Below are 21,431 nucleotides of genomic sequence, written 5' to 3'. Positions count from 1 at the left end.
GTGTAAGCAACACAGTTGTCTGTGGCATTGAGAATTAATTTCTAATTTCAGAGATTGAAATAATTCAATTTTTAAAGTTCTTTATTGTTTAAGTTTTTGAATTTGCTTATGATCTATAAATAATTGTTGTTGGATGACAAGAGGATGTACTATTCTTTTTCTGCTGTGGCTTTTGCCCTAGCTTTTTTTCCCCTCCCATTTATTTTGTAGTATTCTTAGAAGATGGTGATTTAAACTTAAAAAAACCCCCAATGTTTACTTCAAAAACAGCAGCAGCTAAAGTCTGCTTTTGTCTAGATCTGGAGGCAGAAAAAATCTACAGTACATTTTCCTTTCACAGTAGCATAATCCTGCCTTATCTGAGTTACAAGGGTGACCAGAAAACATTTATTTGAAGGCTAGACATTTCCATTATGATTTTGTTTAAGAAGTGTTTTAACACATATCAGTCATTTGTACAAAATGTATGGTGTCTGCCAAACTTGACTCTTTCCACTTACTATCTCCAAATGGCAAGCTAGTAGCAGTTCCATTTAGCACAGTATCCCTCACTCTCTGCATGCTTTTTTGTGTCTAATCAGTGGAGAAGTATAGAAAACATGCAGAAGTTCATTGCTTCTCCCTGAACCACTTGACTTAGCAGTTGGCAGTATCTCAGTAGCATAAATAATTCAGGCTGACAGCTCCCCTGGCTCTCTGAAGGGGAGGAATGCTAGTTCACTGGTATATAAACACATGGGTATATAAATTCTTCAAATCACAGTTCCTCATTAGAACTGATATATCTGTGACTTAGCTGCACACTTTATCTCCTACTGAGCCTTCTTTTCTGTCATGCATGTTCTTACACATGTGTTGGGGTTTACCTGTCGCTTACCCTCTCTCCAGAGGAATGAGTCCTTTGCGTTTGCTTGCAGCAAGGTTACACATGAAGCCTGCAACTTTTTGTAAGAGAAGGACTTTGAATGGATTGTAAATATGACTTGTTGCTTACAAGCTGGTCTAGTGAGGATTTATTTTTCCCTTTTTTTGAAGGTTCTCGAGGATGGCCATTCCGGTGAAGGGGATAAGAGGGCTGATGATGAAGTTTATCATTGTCCAGTGTGTTTCAAAGACTTTTTTTGCAAGTATGGGCTGGAGTCCCACATGGAGACACATCCAGATAATTCACTGAGGTAAGAGATAGTATCCAGACTGTCTCTGGTCACCAGATGGCCAGAAGAAGCCTGCTGTGGAGGGGCAGGAGCCCCTCAGCCCCCTGCGCTGTTAACTGCCCTCCTTTGTGGTTTTGAGCAGGTTTTTAAATGCTTTGCCTCATCTTGTGTCACCAGGGTGCTGTAGGGCTTAATTTTATTATTTTTTTGCAAATACAGGAAATCTTGCCAGTTAATAGCTGGAAATGTTTTTAGAAAAAATTAAAGCCCCTCTTCTTCCCCTTGAAACCCATCACTGTTACATAAAACTGTAAAATGCCAACATTGCAAAATTTTAACAAGATGAACTGAAGATGCTTAAAACTTGATAAAAAAGCTTGATAGAAGTATTCAGATGTCATCCTATGAGATTATTCTGTTCATAGAGAAGGCAGCAGCTGGATAGAAAGGGTTTTTCAGTCACAGAGTGAGTGAGGGTAGATGAGTTTCTGGTTTCGGACTTGTAATAAAATGTTTTATGCTTTTCTGCCTTTTAGGCAGAGGTTAGGGAATGATGTGGATTTTGGCTTAAATGAGCATTTCCTAACAAGGAAATATTATTTATTAATTGTTCTGGAAGGTGCTTGAATGTTGTCTTTTGATTCAAGTAATTGCCTCTGGGACTCCTGAAACTGTTTTATTTCCTGTTTTTTACCATAGATAAATGTAGAGCCAGACACATGAAGATGTAAAAGAAATTTTTCAAGTCTAGTCAAAACATGTAGAAAAGCTGCTACTTTAGGAAAGTCCCTTTGCAGAAGCTTGTCAATATTTTAAACTTATTTTGGGACATTGGACTCTAATGATCTTTTTGGAAGGGTGAAGAATTCAGCATCTTAAAGTGTCAACACTCACTCCTGGATGCAGGTTCTTAATAGAATGGCATGGAGCAGAGGTATCCCATTCTATTAAACAGGATTAATTCTACTAAATTTTCCCTTTTTAAATTTTTTATTTAGAAAACCTTGGTAAATGCATGTAAAATAATTTTTAAAGGCATTGTTAATGTTGCAGTTACTGGGGAAAGGAGTTGAAAGCTTGGTCCATTCAATAATAGTTAATTATACATACTTTGCTGTTTCTCAAGTAAATGAGGTAAATTTTCATTATAGATCAAAGCTGAAACAGTTGTTCTCCACTAAGAGCTGTGCAACCCCCACAGAATGGAGCCTGGAACAATTTTGCCTTACACTTCATGCTTTAGAGAAAGTGGCTGACATATTAGGTTTATCCTGGCATTACCCTCATGTTGAAGCTTCTCTGAAAATATGACCTCTTTGCGAAGTTTTATTCATGGACCTGAGTCGACAGGTGGATTTTCTTGCTTTGAATGATGGATATAAGATAATGAAGTAGATATCCTTCTAGCTTGGCAGCTTTGCAGTCTGCTGTGGCAAGGCAGCAAGACACAGTGACTGTGCAAACATGTTCCTCTTTATGCAGCTCTTGCTCTAGTATTAGACTTGCTTTGGGATAATATTCTCCTGAAATGGATTTTGCTGCTCTTGATTCCATTAAGCAGAAAAGACTACAAGAATGTGTCCCTAAATCAAAGTCACAATTGTCAAGCTCCGTGGGTATGATTTAAGAGTGGTGCTGGGATCCTTATCTTTGTAGCATTGTCTAGGTGATTGTAAGGGGGTTTTGTCAGGTATTTGCCTCAGCCATTTAAGACGTGTAGGTGAAGACAGGACAAGGAAGATGTGGTCCTCTCTGGACAGCTAATACATTAAGGTGCAACTTACCCTGCCCATCTGGTTTAAACCACGCCTTTTGTCCTAGTCTAGACAAGTCAAATGACACTGTCTGCCTGACCCAACCTAACAAAAAATCCTCTAGTAAGCAGAGCAATTTGAGCTGCTGTTAAGGTGACTGTTTCATCCCAAACGAAACGGGTTAAAATCCTTGGCCAGCAGGGGCTGTAATCCCCTGGTTCCCAGAGTTCTGCAATATTGCTGGTAGAATTCAACAAGACACAGAATGTAGCATGCCTTTCTCACTCCTGAGTACAAGTGACTGAAGTCCTTTTGGTGACGCTTAAGGGTGTTTTTTTGAGTGAAAGAGATGAAGAAAAGAGAATAGTTTTCTAGAGCAGGAGACCTGTGTATATTTGGTGTACTTGTGGCAGAGAAGCAAACTGCAGAATGTTAGAAGGCTTTCATCAAATCCTGTTGCTGCCTTATTGAAGACAAGGGGAAATACCTCTTGTTAAAGTTCAAACAAACAAAACAGCAAAGTAACTGTGTTGCGAGCAAAGGGCAGGGAGTGTAACACCCCCAGTCTCCTTTTATTGCCCATATTGTAAAAGCAGAGTCACTTGATGAGGACCTGTGAGGAAGGTATGGGATGTGTATCCCAGAGTCAGACACTCTGAGTCTGGTGGTTCGTTTGGAGCTACTGCAGTAGGCAGTAACCCAACACAGACTGTTTTGTCATGACCAAAAATAAGTGATGCTCAGTCTGCCTAGCCAAGGCCTTTCGTTGTAAGGGCACACGTCAAACATCCAATTTTTTTCTCTCCTAGCTCCTATAAAAACGATTGCAGGCTGGCTCTGAAGCAGTGCACCAGTGTCCACTGTCTTGATGGTGGCACCAGCCTCCCTTCAGGGGTGTATCCGCAGCCATGACATGGTGCCAGAGTGGGCAGGAGCTTCTGCCTGGCTTCCCTGTGGTCCTTTAATCCTGCCATTTCAGTGCTGCTGTGTAAATACAGCCTCTTGCCCCCCGAGCTGTCTTGAGTCTGTCTGTCCAGGCCACCCTCTGCTAAGTAGCAAAAAAGGTAAGGCTGTCTGGCAGCCCTGGGATCAGTATGTGAGCAGCTAATTTACAGGGTGGGCCAGCACCATTCTAGATACTGTCAAATGAGCTACTTTAAATCATAGGGTTAGCTGTTCAAAGTCAGATGAAAAGAGTTCCCCATTATCTTGCCCAGAACTGCTTTTTCATGTAAAACCCCGAGCAGGGAGCACCTCATTGTTTACTTGCAGCAGAATAAACAATACTTAATCCGCTGACTGTGTGAGAGAGGCTGCCGCCTGGGAGAGTATCTCTTGATTATGTAAAATCCTAAATCGTGCATCTTTGTCTCCTAATTACGGCAGAACTGCCCTGGTCTTGCGAGCAATAATAGAGCCCTTTGTCCTATTGACAATGGGCTGTGGCACTGCATCTCCTTCAAGGCATTACACCCCCAGGTCAGTCTCTGTCCCTTTGAAGCCCTGAGTCCTGCACCCTAATTAATGACATGAGCTGGCCGGGGCAAGGTTGTCTGCAATGCCCATTAGCAACCTCGTGCTCTGGGAGGTAGCCCAGGGGTGCTTTCTGACCCCCTTGGCCTCTCTACCTGGATTATTTAGAGGAGTCTGCTTCCCTGCAGCTGGGGCCTCAGGACACTGTCTATTTTGGTGAGTTTGTATCTGAGTGTTGATATAATTAGCAGAGGGCTGGAACGCTGCACAGCCAGTGGAGAAAATGAGAAACCTCCAGGAGCAGGGGAGTTTCTCTGGAAACTTTTGTGGTGGAGGGTTGTCAAATAAAGGTCACCTGACAGCTATGAGCAACCTCAGCAGTGTAAGCAGAGGAGATGAGAGGATTTCCCGGGGAGAAACCTCTCCAGATGCTATGCTGGGTTTCTTCTCTTTCCTTTGGTAAATGCAATGGAACAGGCTTAAAGTAAAATGTAAGTAAAGTAAACTTTTTTTAAAAAGTACATGAACAATAAAATTCCTCTCTTGGATTTCAGTGTAGCCACAGCATACCCTTTGTATTTCCTCTCCTCCTCCTCCAGGAGGTTTAGTGCAGTATGCTGTACCAAGAGCTATAGTATTTTCATTCTTTCTTCTTCACAGCAGCAAAGAGACATGGATGCTGCCTCTCTTGTCTGGGTATGGAGAGGGAGAGGAGAGGAGGTGATGGTGTTAACAGTTACCTCCTTTCTTAGACTCATTCCAACATTTCTCAGCCAGGATAGTTGTGCAGTTTGAATGTAGTAAAAGGCTGCCTCTTAATGAACATCATGAGGCTTTCTGATCATATTTGGTTCAGTTGGCATTACCTCCACTGACAAGATTTGATTTTGCTATATTTTTGTAAGATACAAGAAATAAGTAGACATTGCAGTGTGAGAGTCACTCTCTGCCTACGTCACTGAGCTGACCTGGTGACCAAAACCAGTAGATGCCTGTTGTCATGAATGGATTTAGAGGACATGAAGTTTTTTTGACCTTCTACAGAGCCTGTCCAAACCGTGATATATTAAGCTTTGTAATCTGAAAATCTTGGGCATATTTTCACAAGGACAACAGAAGCAGTTATCTTCCTCCAGGGTTATGTGCTTTTGTAAAACCTCCAAACAAAGGAAACCAAAAGCTGTTCACAGCCTACCTTGTTCTTCAAAACAGCCTGCCCAAGTTTTGCTGAAATTGTTTACAGGTTGAACACGGCCATGGGAAGCTATTGTTTTGAGCAGCTCACAGATCAGTAACAGGCACAGCAACAGAAGAACTCAGGCCCTGGAAGGAAAAGTGTTAGGAGTCTCTGACCATTAGGATCTGTGGTTGTCTACCTCTCATTTTGCCAGGGTAACCACTGGGAGGTCTTGTTTTTGAAAACACTCATGGGTGGAAAATGCTGTTGTTTCTTGGTGTTATCTGGCTTCACCAATATGGAATGGACAACTTAAATGCCATAGGAATGGTCTTCTGGACTCTGCAGGTAAATTGAAAATATCTGTCACATGCAGCTTGCAATTCAGGCAGGCTGGTCACCAGGTTTCCCCATTTGCCAGCACATCCACATTCTTCAGTGTATGGTGGGATGCTGCCAGGCACCTGGACCCGTGTCTCAGTCTTAAATCATTTTAGACAATGTGCATGAGCAGCCCCATTTAAGTCAAGACAAGAGGAAGTGGGTTCTGGGTGAAGATGATAACCAGCTGCTTAGAATATGGCATGTTTATTGCCCAGTTACTGTTCTTCAAGGCAGTTCTGCACACTGGCTTTAGGGAGATGAACTAGTCAAGAATATAAATGAATGGATATTTGAAATGTATGGACATTACTTCAGTCGTTAGCACTAGTAGAAAAGACTCCTACAAGTTGTTTTTGGAGCAACAGTATGACTGTGTAAAGACTGTGTAAAAGTACATTGAACTGAATGTTAAAAGGAAAAAAAAGAAAACAGCCAGAAAAAGACCCTTAAGTGTCATTCCTGTTTCTGCAAATGCTTATCTAAGCAAGTTTAGGAATTCACTTTCTATCTGCTCTCTCCTTATATAGTAGGGAATAATCCTTCTGGCTTCCTTATTCTGAAGCACACTGCTGTCTACATATGGCATGTTTTGTGGGAAGAGGGTGTTAGTGATGCTATAGACTTGCAGGAGTGAAGGTGTTAGATGTTGTTTGCAGTTAATTTTACTGTGAGACAAAACTACAGGTTCCAGGTGGGGAGAGGAAGCTTCTTCCTGGTAGTTGACGCTGCTGTTGTTGGAAGCAGCTTGAAGGATGAATGATGAGTCATCTTCGTTCAGAATTGTGAGGTTATATACTACTTTTTCTCTCTGTCACAACTGTTGGTATGCACATTCCTCATTCCTTGTTAGCATTTCAAAAGAAGAAACAGTGTGCTCTTTTAATGATGATGGATAATTCTGAAGTTGTGGTATCCTACACAGTTGTTGAGAGGGATGGAGAGCACTCCAGGATAGACATGTTCGTGGACTTCCTTGAGCTCTGCTTTTGGCATACTATATTTTGGCTCCAATACTTTCTTTTTTAGTCAGTGAGATTGTACCAGCAAAGACAGTTTAGGTAGAAATTGCACTACAGTTACTGAGTACTAACCCAGCTAATGCTACAAAACTTGTTACAGCCAAAGATGGAGGTGACAAGGGGCATGTGACATTGCTAATTCACCAGACTTTCCTGCTCTGCTCTCAAGCTGTTTGCTCAATGTCTTGCTGATAGAAACTAAGAACCAACTCCTAATCTCTTGCTGGCAGCATTTTCAGTGCAGGAGCAATTCCATGACACAGCTGATGATGATGAAGTCCAGCTCTGGTAAATGCTATGACCAGAAATACTCTGTGGTACAATGCAGTTCTTGGTAAGGCAGAGGAGAGGGTATGCAAGCAAGCTGGTGAATGCATCATTTTACTGAGCAAATGGAGAAGTAGAAGCAGTGGGTTGTCTTGCAAAAGCAGAACAGAACTGCACATTACGTGATCTCTGAAGTTTCTGTTCAGAAAAGAGAGCTGGGAAACATCTGAAGAACAACACGAGCCCAACGCTGGCCTAGAAGTGGTCAGCTCACATCAGGGAGCTCATTGTGTGAGGAAACTGGGAATCCAGAGCAGCTGGATAAAAATATTGGCTGGTGAATGGACACAGGGAGTGATGCTCTCATGTGAAACTGTGTGCTATGTCACATGGTGTTGAATATCTTAGCTTGGCTGCCAGAATAGAAAGTGGGTAAATGCAAAGCTGACTGTAGAGGAAAGCTGCTTGTAAAAGGGCATGCAGGAGGGAAAAGGGGCTGAGCCAAAATAGGTTATTAGCACGCCTGCCTGATCCTAAGAAGCAGGATTTGTTTATGCGCAGGCTCTCTCCAAGTGCTGGGTGCTGCTCAGTGTGTTGGCAGTCATGTCTGCATGCTGAGCATATCTTTAACTGCAAGTGTAGATAGGGGCAAGGGACTGCAATCCAGATTCAGCTGCACCTATTTGTGAGCCCTGTTGTGATCAGTGGATGCTTGTAGGATAGAGAAACCTCTGGAGATGTATTTCTCCTTACGTTACTCATGAAGAGCTGTGGTGTTTAAGAACATGGCAGACACATAGATTTCTTTTCTAACTCTTGCTGTTAGTTTTAAAATTACAGAAGTACTTGGCTTCCATATTTGAAAGATGTGTTAGAAGGTAGGAAAAGCTTTTAATTTCTTACCTCGAAAGAAGATGAGAAGGTTCACTTGAGTTGGTGTGCTCAAATAACCACTGTTATTCTGGATGCTGTGCAGCTTCTAATTTTGGTAGCTGTAGAGGTCTATTCTGGTCAGCTCCCCCCCGCCCACCCCCCCATACATTTGCCTTAACTATTAAACCTTTCATTGTTATTTAAGTTGATCTTCAGCTCTTCCTCTGTGATTCTGTCCAGCCAGTTTGTTGACACTTCTGGTTTTTAAAACGTTGACCTTTATTAAGTGAAGAAAGTCATTATGAGAAAATGACTACTTTGTGTGAGTGTCTGCAGGTCATCTCCCATTTCCCCATTATTTTGTCTTAGCTGCATGCTAATTCTGTTGCAGTAAATGGTAGAGTAAGCTACTGTTTCACCAGGACAGAGGTGTTTAAATCTGGCACTGTAGAAGTGTTGCATTACAGTGTTAGGAAGAAGGTTTTACTCATATTTCTTTGCTCACACACAAAGGAAGTTAAAACATGGCACAGCATGGCTTGTGCCTTTTTATTAAACCTTACAGCAGTTAATTTCACTGGAGTTACTCTGACAGTGGGAGTCACCGGTGAGGACACTGGTTCTGCTGCATGCTGACAAATTTCTGAAGCACAGCATCACCCTGTTTTATATTGGGTCTGTCCTGGCTCCTGCACGATACTTTTCTTGCCTGGACTACAGTGCAGCTATAGGAATGCACGTAACACTGCACATCCCTCTATTAATAGAAGGGTCGGTGCCGGGGGTTCAGCCTTGGCTGCACCCAAGGGTGGCTTCTTTGAGAGGGAGAGGAATAAAGAGAGTGACAGAACACATCGGTGACAAAATCAGACGGCTAGTGGGGCGGTGGAGGGAGGAAGAAGTTAAAAGAAAAGCGCGTCCTTTGCCGAGGCTGTGAAGCAGCAGGCTTCCGAGCACGGAGCGCAAGGCAAGGGCAGGGGAGCCCCTGCAGCTGGCAGGGAGCCGGCTCCTGGTGCTGCCTGCGCTTCCAGCACAGCCCCGCAGCGCTGGGGCACAGCAGCAGGTCCTGCCGTGGAGCCGCGGGGCAGGAGGGAGGCAGGAACGGGCATTGCAGGACGGCAGCGGGACCCGGAGGGATCGCTGGGAGGGAGGCAGCAGCGCTGCCTGCTTTCCCATCGCTCGTCTGCAGCAAATGAGAGAGATTACTGCGGCTGTGGGATGTTATTTCCCAAGGCCCTGGGTGTGGAGGCCAGGAAGGGTTGTTTTTTTTGGTTTTTTTATCCAAAAGGAGATGAGTATCTGGACCTGGGCGGGGTCGCACGGGAGCAGAAACCAGTTGGCTCTTCCTCATCTCTCTCACTTTGCCTTGCCCCAGAAGACGTGAAAGAGAAGCAAAGGAATCCTTTCCTGACAGGGAATATGTCTGTAACCTGCTCGCTTTAATTTCCCAGGTGGTGAAAGCCCTTGTGTTTAAAACCACCCTTTCTCCATCTCCCCCTCCTTGTCAGGCTCCCCTGCAGCTGGGCATTGCCAGTGTGGAGGCTGGGAGCCTGCTCCCACCGCTGGTGTGGACATGAGTCATCAGCAGGGAATCACCCATCTTTTCTCTTCTAGCCGGCTGTATTATTTTTAGGTCAGCTTAGGAATTTCTTTGCTCATGAGAGCCACATTAATTCTGCAAATAACTTTGGAGAGAAAGGAGAATAATAACAGCAGAGGTAGAAAAACATGCGGTACTGACTGGGGATTTCAGTCAGACAACTTCATAACTTAATTGTGTATTGATGACTTCTGTCTCAGGATATGTTATATTCTTTTTTTTTTGTTTCCTTTGCTTCTGTTTGTGGAAGTTGCTAAGGAGGGCAGACAGGAAAGGAACAAAGTGGTACCAAGATTTTTATTTTTGATAAGGCCTAGAAATTAAGACTGTTTTTATTTGTTAACATCCACAATATGGGCAACTTTGTATTAGTGAATTGCATGGGTGAAAACTTGAGGTTATAGTCTGTGTGGCTTCAGAAATACAAGCAGAATAATGGTAAATGTCACTTTCTTACCAACAGTCTCCAGTAATGCAGATCATAGTGTTTTTTTAATTTCTTGGTTACATAATAGTAAATACAAATATTTGGCATTTTCATCTTGACTACTGAAATACAAAACCTACAAGGATTGAGCGGTTGTCTGCATTACTCTTAATTAAAATCAAGACTGATTAATTTTGCTAAAAAATTTGGCTCTGCTTTTCCTTTCTAAAATGTCTTTCAGTTTCTTAAAGAAGAACAGCTATTTCCTCTGCTGACAAATTGGAGCTGTCTCAGAGGAGAGGGTAATGCAAGGCCACAGGCACTTATTATGTAAACTTTTCTTGCAGAGGTGCCACTTACCAAAAGTGTGGCAAACCCTGCCTTGCCCCCTTGAACGAACAAGCTTTGCAAAGCACTGACTCTTTCTTAAAGCCTGTTGAAATGCTTCTATATCCTAATTAGTATTACAGATTTCAGGAATACTAACTTCTTTTAGAAGAAAGCTTTACAATGGTGTTTTTTTACACAGAGATGCACACACTTGTCTGCATTAAGAAAATTAAAAAAAAAAAAAAAAGAAAGAAAAGAAAAAGGTGCACTGGTGTGGTAATAATTAATCAGACCTGTCTGGTGTGATACATGGTCTGAGCACCAAGGGCAGCCCGGTTGTTGCATTGTTATGTTTTGGTTCTGCTTTTGTGTTTTAGGAGTTTTGTTGCCTTACCTGCTTGATTTTTACACCTCTGCCAGTAAGTCAGAGCCTTAGTATTATATTTGCATTGTTACAGATACAAGCAAATCCAAAACATAAAGGGAATTGAGAATTAAAGTAATTTTACAGGGGCCTTAGCTGCTAAAAAGTTTTTTCCTTTGTACTTAAAATTGAATCTCTATGCTTGGAACTAAATTGCTTTTTTTCTCCCTACTCTATAATCATATTTATAGAAAAAATGAAGACTGTGGCCAAGACTAGCAATCACATGATAACACATCAGCTTTTATTAGATAGATACATCTGGAAATTTACCTTGCAGGTATCTCTCCACAGGTGTTGAGCCATTGCTCAGCCTGTTCTGCTAACAATCTCAGAACCTGTTCTCATCACTGTTCTCTGCAGCCATGCCATCCATGTTTGACTTGAAACTGCACATGAGCAGACTTGTGAAATTTTAAGGAGAGGGAGGCTTTTCTGTTGTTTTGTTTCCTTTTTTATTTTCTTTTTTTTTTTTTAAGTTCATCATGAGTAAACTATTACCATATGTTTCAGATGCTTTATTTGATATGCTGGACTTTTCAGACTTTCCACAACTACTGATAGTTTTTTAAAAGACGTTTACACAAGATGAAAAAATGTTAATATCTTGTTGGATTCCTTTCTCTTTCCTTCTTAGATTGTGGGTCCGGATTTAAAAATACTGTAGGCAGTGACACTACCCAAAGATGGAAAATAGTACTGATGACAAAACAGAGAAATTAAGTTAGACTTCCTTTAAAAAAATTAATGCTTCCAGTTAATGCAGTGTTAGGCATAGCAGCTTACTCCATTTTAAATTAACACAAGAGTTAGTCAATGCAGCATGATGCTTGCCTTAACTAGCTAGGTTTTGACACTTAGTACCTGTAAGCTTTCCTTAGAGGTGCTGGGAGTCCATACCTGCACCGCAGAGGAAGGCAGGGCATCCATAGCTCCTTCCCATGCTCCAGGTCCCAAGTAGTTCTGTAAGCTGTGCCACCAGGGCAAGGTACTGAGCTGGGGTGCAGTGCATTTATGTGTCCTGAAGAGCCTGCAACTTGAGATGACAGGCATGATTTATCTGGATGTTTCTTTTTTCAGCCAGGTGCTTCTTTCTGACCTAATGAAAAAGGAGCTTAATCTTTCTCCCAACTTCTCGTTTTTTTTTTTCCCCTGCTTCTTCACTCACGGCAAGGAAAATAAAACTAAGGAAGAAAGAGCAATAAATATGCTTAGTAAAAGAGAAACTTTATATTCCTTTTGTAAGATACATTACTTTTGTTCCGGGGAGGGAAGTAGTTCCCTTTGCATGGAAAACACCATTTTTAACTTGCAAATTTTTACTGTCCTGAGGGTAGCAGTTGATACAGGTGTACTGGTAAGGACTTTCACATGGGTGTTTGCACTCTGAAAGATTAACTCTCAAGTGCAACTTTATTTACTAAATAAAGTAGTGCTGAAAATCGACATGTTGCAAGAGGGAGGTGAGGGGGAGTGCAAGATGAATAAGGCACGCCTCCCTGCTGTGTGGGATGTGTGGCTGCTTGACAAGGAACGCTGTCTCCTGCTCAGCCCAGATCTTGGGGTTACAGTGGCAGGAGCCAGTGCTCCCAGTAGCCCCGTGGTGCCATCGCTGGTAGCTGTGCCTGCCCTGTCTCACACAAGGGGATAGGATACAGCTGCTGCACTGGGTTCCTGGGCCCAGGGCAGGACAGGCACATTGGGTCCCCAGAGATGCTTCAGGATGCCCCAAGGTCAGGGTCTGTGTCCTTTTGCAGAACAGCCTGCAATGCTTCCAGTGGTGCTTAAGAATGGTTTCCAAACCCTCCTTGTTTGTATATTGATGTACCAGGAGGAACAAGTCAGAGGCGCTGCTTGTTTTCATGCAAGGCATTTTCATCACTTCTAAAAGCAATTTATTTCAGTAGCCTGCAAGTTCTTCAGGTGACTAGTCACAATTTTTAAATTGCTCTCCCTCCCCCAGTGGTTTTGGTGGTTGTGTTTTTATTTTCACTGAAGATGAAAGCTTTGCATCATGGAATAGGTGCTGCCAAGTGAACTGGAGGAGAGCCGTAGATCCTGATGCTGGAGAAGTACTTACTATGTGTAGGTCATCCCCCCCCCCCCCCCGAGATTGTTGTCACATTTGGCATGCCTTTTTAAGTAAACGTTAGCTTTGTAAATGGCATTGGTTTGGTATTTAATGGAATGCAGGAACTATGTCAGCAGTAATTATACAGGTAGGATGCAAGTGAATTGACAGGAGAGTTAAAACAGATTAAACCTTCAGCACATATTTATGTCCAAGCTTTCTGGGTACTGTGATAACAATGGCAATGTTATATACACTTCACACTTGCTTCTTTCACCACTCAGGGACTATGAGTCCAGTTGCTTTGTGAGTGACTTGGTTATCTCTTCATTTTCAGAGAATAAAAAAATGTCTGTGAGAGTTTATGTAGTGATAAAATGAGCAACAAAGGGAATTTGTTAGGGACAGGACAGGGAGGGGGTGGTTTCAGGATTTTGTCAGAAGTAATTTCTAATTGCAGGATGTTTTTTTAATGAGTAGGCACATGTCCTTTTCCTTGATGTAGAGAGTAAAGACAGTGTGGGGAAAACCAAGGCCAGGGGCAGATTTGAAAAACTTCTAGTGCATATAATATTCTCACTGACAAAATCTGTGCCTCATATGCACTGGTGTTTTGCTTCTGGGAAATGCACGCTTTGGCTTGGAGCTGGACCTGTAACCACAAGGAACTTGAGGTTGAGTGAAACTGTGTGTCATTTATTGAATGCAGAGAGGATGTGACCTGTCATGCTGCAGAGCTCACATTCCAAATATTTAAAAGGCAGTAGGCTTTGTTGACATGTTGGCCAAATGTTGCTGCACAGCCCTTTCTGCCTGCAGCATAGTTTTGATTGTTTAGTGCAGTGTTTTATGTGACAGGCTCTTGTTTAGCTGAATTTGGGATTTGAGAACTTACGAAAAACAAGAAATCACAGCAATAAAGGTGTGGGTAGGAAAAAGTGCTTCTCCATTTTTCTTCAGGGCAAACTGGCTGTGAAAGGGGTATAAAGGTGTCAGAGGTGCTGAACCTGTTTCAGGTCTTCCTCCTCTGAACTTTTCTCCCATTCAAGGAGCAGTAGTTTTCCTTTTCAATCATCTATTTCTCATAACAGCTTCAAAAAATACTAGTGGAAGTTTATGGAAAGGCAATGTGAGGAAGATTCACACACAGGTATTTGAGTGGCATGCAGTAGTATGTTTTAAGCAGTGGTTATGAGAAAGGTGCTGTTTTTACGTTTGCTTGCTACTTTGGTCATATTTAGCCTCTCCTTGTCACAGATTTTTTTTTTAATGTTGTTTATTTTAACAGTACTTTTCATTAAAAATGAAACAGTGTAAGGCCACTGAAATATTTTTTGTTGGACAATGAAAAGGTTTTCACAAAGCTGTTAGCTGCCGTTCTAACGTCTGTCTGTGTGAGTTTGTAAGTTCTCATATTCTTTAAGCTTCCAGGGGACTTAATAGCCAGAAACTGGTAGAAAGTGACTGTGACCAAAATGGCCTTTTGTGGTGATAGGTTTTGACACACTGTGGTTTTATTTTGCATTTAACAAGTTCTTGGTATCATGGGGTGAGAGGAAAGAGGACGTCCCAGTGCAAGAAGAATGCTAGTTCTTAAGCTTGCAGCAGTCAGTAATTTCTGTTTTATTCCCTTCCTTTTCAGGTGTGACATCTGTTGTATTACCTTTCGTACTCATCGGGGCTTACTCCGCCACAATGCAGTTATCCACAAGCAGCTTCCCAGAGATCCCATGGGAAAGCCTTTCATTCAGAACAACCCTTCAATTCCAGCAGGCTTCCACGACTTGGGATTCACGGACTTCTCCTGTAGGAAGTTCCCCCGCATTTCTCAGGTACTCTCTGTTTATCATAGCTTAAGGTACCAGCTGCTACAGTGCTTATCTGATGAGGTCATTGAAAGATTCAGCCTGCATGTAGTATATTTTGTGAAAAGTACATCACCACTGTTTCTGTAGGCTTCAAGCACTTTATGCCTCTCCTTTTTTCATCTAAAGAATATTGGCACTGGGGGCTTTTTCACCATTACAGTGGATAACTGTCAGTGTAAAAATGTATAAAAATTTTTGAAGGAAAACTTTGGTCATATTAGGTCCTTGCCCCTTTGAGCATCCCCAAAAAATTCTACATCTGAAATCAACAGAGTACACATGGTAAGGAAGATGTTATTTATTTTAGTTTACTCTAACAAGGATGTAGTTTGGATCTGAAAGTTTTTATTATAAAAAACTTTGAGCAGTCGCCTTACTAACTAAACAGTGACATCTTCAGTGATTCCTTCACAAAACACTCTGCAATGTTCCTCATGTAAGGTTTGAGGGTTCTGCACCTTTGAGAGACAGTGGATGGGGAAAGTCAGGGAGGTAGCCTGTAAATATTTTTTCTGAGGGCCATAAAGCTTTCTGTTGGGTGGTGTGATTTTTTCCCTCTGTCAAACCTTGCCTGCCTTAGCTTGGGTCTGGATGAAGCTGCATATCAAAAAAATCAACAACACAATGTACCAGGACCATGCTTAGTTTCTGCACTTCTCTTATTCTTCTGAGATTAAAGCATTGATTTCCAACTCTTCTGACTGCAAAGTGGTAGAATTGAAATTTGCTGTTGAACCAGGGAAGCATGTAGGTCTTTCTGTGTCAGTCTGTTACAATTTTGGTATAAAACATAAAAAATGAAAAGAAAGGACTTTTAAGACCAAATTTATTTCTTTTGTAATTAATGACAGACATTTAAAGTTATTAAGGGATTTGAATGTTGGTATTTTCCTTTTGTAATAATTTTGCTTGCACTGTGAGAGGAGATTTATAAAGTATTTAGGGTCTATAAAGATCTTGCCAGCCCTCTACTAGTATTTTTCTTGGGAGAAAAAATGTAATCTGGCTTCCCTAACCAAAAACCACTCTCCTTTAGGCTCTGAGTTTCATTGATCTGCTTTTGGGGGATTTTATTTTGGTTGGTTTATATTGGTTTGGCTTCTTGGACGCTTATTTTTTCTTCCTTCCTCTCCTCCTGGTTTCTTTGTAGTAGAACTAAAGGAGATAGTCTACTGTCCGGCTTCCTTGCTGAGTAGTATCCTGAGGCTCCTGTCCTGTCAATGACATAAGAAAACTTTCTGATAGGGAAGTTTAGGATGTAAAAAAAAATTGAGAGCCTGAATAGACTTCTGAAGGAGTTTACCTTTATGGAAGGGAATTTGTGGAGAATCAGACCCTAATTAAGATACACCCCTTAGGAGACTAATGGCTGTGAAGCGGGAATATCTCCATGTCAGGTCTTCCACTGTCAACTTAGCCAGTGGAAGAGAGTGTGACCTGTTTTTGTTTTGCTGCAGCCTTTCCAGTTTGAGAGTCCTACTCTAAATATTTTTGCATGTCTTGCAGGTCTGGTGTGAAACAAATTTGCGAAGGTGCATCAGTGACTTCCATCGATTTATTTGCGAGATGTGTAACAAGGCATTCCCCATGCTTTCTGCACTCAAACTGCACACAGAAACTCACATGGTGGATCAGGGAAAAGACAAGCACAAGCCACAGTCCATGACCCCACCCGGTGAGAACCCAGACCAGAAAGCCTTCATGGCATCCTTGGGCCTACAGTACACCAAAGACATCAAGCCTGTCAAGCAGGAGGACAATACACAAGACGAGGTCCAAGAAATGCGGCTCAGAGCACTGAAGAGTAACCTACCTCAGGAACCTGGCAGCACCAGTCTGCTCAGCCTCTCTCCTCTGGAAGCTGCCTCCATGGGAGGGTCATTTTCAGTCCTTCCCCCTACAAAAGAAAACATAAAGCTTCTTTCGCTGCAGCCTTTCCAGAAGGGTTTTATTATCCAGCCTGACAGCAGTATTGTGGTGAAACCCATCTCCAATGAGTCTGCCATTGAGCTGGCAGACATTCAGCAGATCTTGAAGATGGCTTCTTCTGCTCCTCCTCAAATCAGTCTTCCTCCACTTTCTAAGGCACCTTCTGTCCCTGTGCAGTCGATTTTCAAGCATATGCCACCACTGAAGCCAAAGCCTTTGGTAACGCCCCGAACAGTCGTCGCAACCTCTACACCTCCTCCTCTTATTAGTGCCCAGCAAGCCTCCCCTGGCTGCATCAGCCCAAGTCTCCCACCTCCCCCTCTGAGGCTGATCAAGAACTCGGTGGAGTCTGCCTCCAATTCTCATCTCCCCCAGCCAGGAGCCAAATCAAGTCCTTCTTCGCAGTTGCTCCTCCAACCCAAAGTAGAGCCTTTAACTCAGCATGAGATGAAGACACAGCTGGAGCAGGACAGCATCATTGAAGCTCTCCTGCCTCTAAGTATGGAAGCCAAGATCAAGCAAGAAGTCACAGAAGGAGACCTTAAAGCCATCATTGCAGGGGCAGCGAACAAGAAGACACCAACCATGAGGAAAGTTTTGTACCCCTGCCGTTTCTGTGACCAAGTATTTGCCTTCTCTGGTGTCCTGAGAGCTCACATCCGTTCTCACTTAGGTATTTCCCCATATCAGTGCAACATCTGTGACTACATCGCGGCTGACAAGGCGGCGCTGATCCGGCACCTGCGGACACACAGTGGGGAGAGGCCTTACATCTGTAAAATCTGCCACTACCCGTTCACAGTGAAAGCCAATTGTGAAAGGCACCTGCGGAAGAAGCACCTCAAAACCACCAGGAAAGATATCGAGAAGAACATTGAATATGTCACCAGCAATGCTGCAGAGATGGTGGATGCCTTCTGCTCCCCAGACACGGTGTGCAAGCTGTGTGGAGAGGACCTGAAGCACTACCGGGCCCTCCGCATTCACATGAGGACGCACAGCGGCTGCCAGAAGAAGAAGCCATTTGAGTGCAAGGAGTGTGGCACAGCCTTTTCAGCCAAGAGGAATTGCATTCACCACATCCTCAAGCAGCACTTGCACGTGCAAGAAAAGGAGATTGAGAATTACATCTTAATGGTGGACTGCAGTGCCCAGGAAAGCCAGACAGACCCTTCTTTATTGGAGGACAGCACTTATATGGATCACAAGCCCATGACGCCTTTCCTGGAGCCACAAAATGGCTTCTTGCTGGGAACATCATCTCATGTTTCCATCAAACGTGAACCTGTGGGCAACTTCCCCATGGATTTTGATGAGCCACTGGATTTCTCTCAGAAGAGCAAAAGCCTGAGTGCTGTGCAGGTGAAGCAGGAGAACCTGTTTGGTTCATCTCTGTCCCTTTACGACTGTTCCATGGAGCCTATCGACCTGTCCATCCCCAAAATCCTGAAGAAGGATAAAGATGATGCCCCCTGTGAAGCCAGGAATCAAGAATTGGCTGCTTCTGGGAACAGTGATAAAGCCTATAACTGTCTGCAGTGTCCTTTGGTTTTTGGTGCCAATGGGAACTCAGAAACAAACCGGGGTGTCAGGCATCCCCAGCCTCTGAAAGGTTCATTGCATTTGACTGTCCCGATCATTTCCCCGGCTCTCGCTGGCAATTCTGCCTTGCTGAGACCCCTGAGGCCTAAACCACCACCACCACCTCTCTTGCCAAAGCCTTCAGTAACTAAAGAGCTGCCACCATTGGCTTCCATTGCACAGATCATTTCATCTGTGTCTTCTGCTCCCACTTTGCTGAAAACAGAGGCTGCAGATGTCAGTCCCAAGGCAGTGAGCAGCTCCACTGGGTGTGACAAATCAGGGAATGCCAAAGCTAAGGTGACAATCGTGACCACCGTTCAGAGAGACTCCAGCCTGCCCAGTGACCTGTCTCAGGCTTGTGATCCAGAGCAGTCTCCTGTTGCTGATGCTGGGTTGACTAAGAAAAGGGGTAGAAAGAAAGGAACGAAAAATAAGCCTAAACTTAGCAGTAGTGTGGATCTGGAGTCAAGTGGGGAATTTGCCAGCATAGAGAAGATGCTGGCTACCACAGACACTAACAAATTTAGCCCATTTCTGCAGTCCACTGACAATTTCAGGGAAGAAAGTGGCAGAAATGGAACAAGTGAAGATGAGAAGGAAACTGCCAAGGATAAGCTGCTGAGAGGGAAGAGGAACGCTTATTCAGACTGCGTACAAAATATCTCCTGTCCTTACTGTCCTCAAGTCTTTCCATGGGCACATGCCCTGCAGCGGCACATGCTCACTCACACAGGTAAGAGTGCTCTGTGCTCACAGTAGGTTGTGTGCCCTGAGATTGTTCCTCATGGAAGGGCCTCTCTGTGGAGGAATCTTCCTTTCTCTGATGTCTGAATTATATTCTTCTTTATTATTTTGCTAATCCCTAGCTGTTGCTGTTGTACAGTGGTGGTGGCAGATTTTTTAGAAATGGAGTAATCTCTGTGTCTTTGAGTATCAGAGGGTAAATAAAACTGTTAATACCCATTTGACTTCAGTGGCATAACTTAGGGTAGCTGGAAAAAGGCTCAGGTTTCAGTTGTTCTTATTGTTATTATTGCCTTGTCTTGAAGGGCAAAGTGCCTAAGTGTTTTGTGCCTCATTGTTCCTTAGTGTTTTGTTTGTCTGCTTCTGATGGCTGTTTGTCTGCATCAGTAATGATAAAAAAGATCTTTAAAAATGAGAGACAGTAAGTGTAGAACTGTGGCAGGAAAATAAAATAATATAGTGCTTAGCATTTTTTTTTCTTGCGGTGGCTTTTATTTAACAGATCAAAGGAGGGTTCGAGCAACTGCTTATCCTGAGCATTATGTAATAGCTTGCCTCTAGGAAAAGTTTCTCCTCAGAGACAGACAACTAAAGGTGGGCACATGCCCTGGAGATGTGTGTGGAATCTCTAGCATTGTGCTGCTGTGTAAATAACCTCAGACCTGGTGTAAACAATAGGAGGAATTGGGTAGGGAGATTTATTCTAGGTCTGGGGTTATTTTTCATTCTTCACTATAAAGGAAATACTGCATTGAATACTGTGCTGATTTAAAGTTCCCTCATTTTACCACCCACACTGTAATAAAGTAATTAGTAGATTCTCATTCTGCTCTAGAGGGAGAGGACGAAGCTCTACTTGCTATTGTGCCCTTTTAAGTCAGTCACAGTTGTTGATATTATTTACTTCATTATGTGTTTCAGCTTCTGGCATAAAGAATAAAAATTAGGGATTTTTATAAGAAACATAGGGGATTTGAGTATAACCTTATAAAAGCTAGTGCTTTTATGTTTGTTTTTTTGGTTGGGGTTTTTTTTGTTGTTTTTTTTTTAAAGAAAATTAGGTTTCCTGAAATGACTGATTCATATATGTGCTAAAGAGGGAAACCTGAAGATGTAAGAGGGTAGCTAAGAGGTTTAAAGGGAATCTGAGCTGTGGAGCAGTCCCTATTACAGTTTGGTTTGGGTGACACGAGGACATAACTTGCAAGGTATCAGTGCCACAGTGAGGCTATTGTTTTCTGGTCCACAGAGACCAAATTATTTCATCTTATTAAGCATACAGTTTACTTTCTGGTGAAGGAGAGCTCTTTACTCATATCTCAATTGTTTTCCAATACCCTGGTCTCTGAAAAAAATATATAGTTACTGAAGAACTGTTCATGAGACAGAAAACAATGGACAGGCTTTTCCCAGACTTAAGAGGTTTGACCTGCTTATTGATGGCAGGCTTCCAAGGTAGCAGCACTGGTGTAAACCCTTAATGAAGACAGGGAAGTGCACTCAGCCATGAATTATACTGGTAAAACTTGACTCCCTTTTGACCACCAGGCTTGGAAGGAGACACTGTCCTTTTAGAAAGCCTGTGCTGCAATCCCCACAAGGAGAGCAAGCAACTGTGGCCATAACAGGACTAAATCCTCACCACAGATACAGGATTTTTGGTGATACTACAGCAGTGGCAATAATCACATCCCAGTTGGTGTGTTCTGGCAGTGATAATACTGAACTCTTTTCTAATCATCATCTTGGAGTTGAGAGAGACTTGCTGCTGGAGAACCACCCTACAGCAAGCTTTGGCTGGCCTTGGGGCATCTGCCTTCAGATGGCATGAGCATTGTCCTCTTTCTAAACTAGGAGTTTCCAGCAGCTTCCCTGTGGCAGCAGTGTCCATGAGGCCTACTGGAGGGGAGGGGGAAAGCTAAACTGGGAAGGTGGAAGAAATTCAGGCCAGGGAGATGGTGCTAAAGCAAGCCTGAGGATGTATTCAGGTGGAGTGAACCCTGTGGTTTTGTGGTGGCTGTCAGGTGCTGGTGGTGTGTGAGGAGTTTGGTAGCTCTCTGGTAGGTGCAGCAGTTCATTGGCTTTATCTTCTGGATGCGCAAATTTGTTTTCTTGTGGAGAAACCTAGAGTGTTGTAGTGCAGCGCAGTGTTCCTATCCCCACCTGTTGCACAGGCAGATAGCTTGTGACTTGTCAGATAGCTCTGGTTTTTAAAATAAGCTAAGAAAAGAATCTATTTGCTAATCTTCGTAAAGAGAAAAAGGGAACTTTATTATTGTCTGTGTTTGATGGCTGCTCCCTGACCTGGGTAGAGAAAGAACTAACAGGCTGACCTGAATGGGATAGATGGGAG

At 43.0% G+C, this 21,431-nt stretch overlaps 1 protein-coding gene across 1 annotated transcript in view; it reads left to right on the top strand.

Annotated features, from left to right (window-relative positions):
* The window catches only part of RREB1 (ras responsive element binding protein 1), a 65,191-nt gene that overhangs the window by 26,347 nt on the left and 17,413 nt on the right, over window positions 1-21,431 (top strand). The window contains exons 6-8 of the mRNA XM_062491194.1: window positions 1,036-1,175; window positions 14,596-14,785; window positions 16,328-19,067. Coding sequence (XP_062347178.1) covers window positions 1,036-1,175; window positions 14,596-14,785; window positions 16,328-19,067 — 3,070 coding nt within the window. The remainder of the gene's footprint in view (window positions 1-1,035; window positions 1,176-14,595; window positions 14,786-16,327; window positions 19,068-21,431) is intronic.

The sequence above is a fragment of the Cinclus cinclus genome, chromosome 1, assembly GCF_963662255.1.
Source record: "Cinclus cinclus chromosome 1, bCinCin1.1, whole genome shotgun sequence".
Classification (NCBI taxonomy): domain Eukaryota; kingdom Metazoa; phylum Chordata; class Aves; order Passeriformes; family Cinclidae; genus Cinclus; species Cinclus cinclus.
This window is presented reverse-complemented; position numbering and strand designations above follow the sequence as displayed.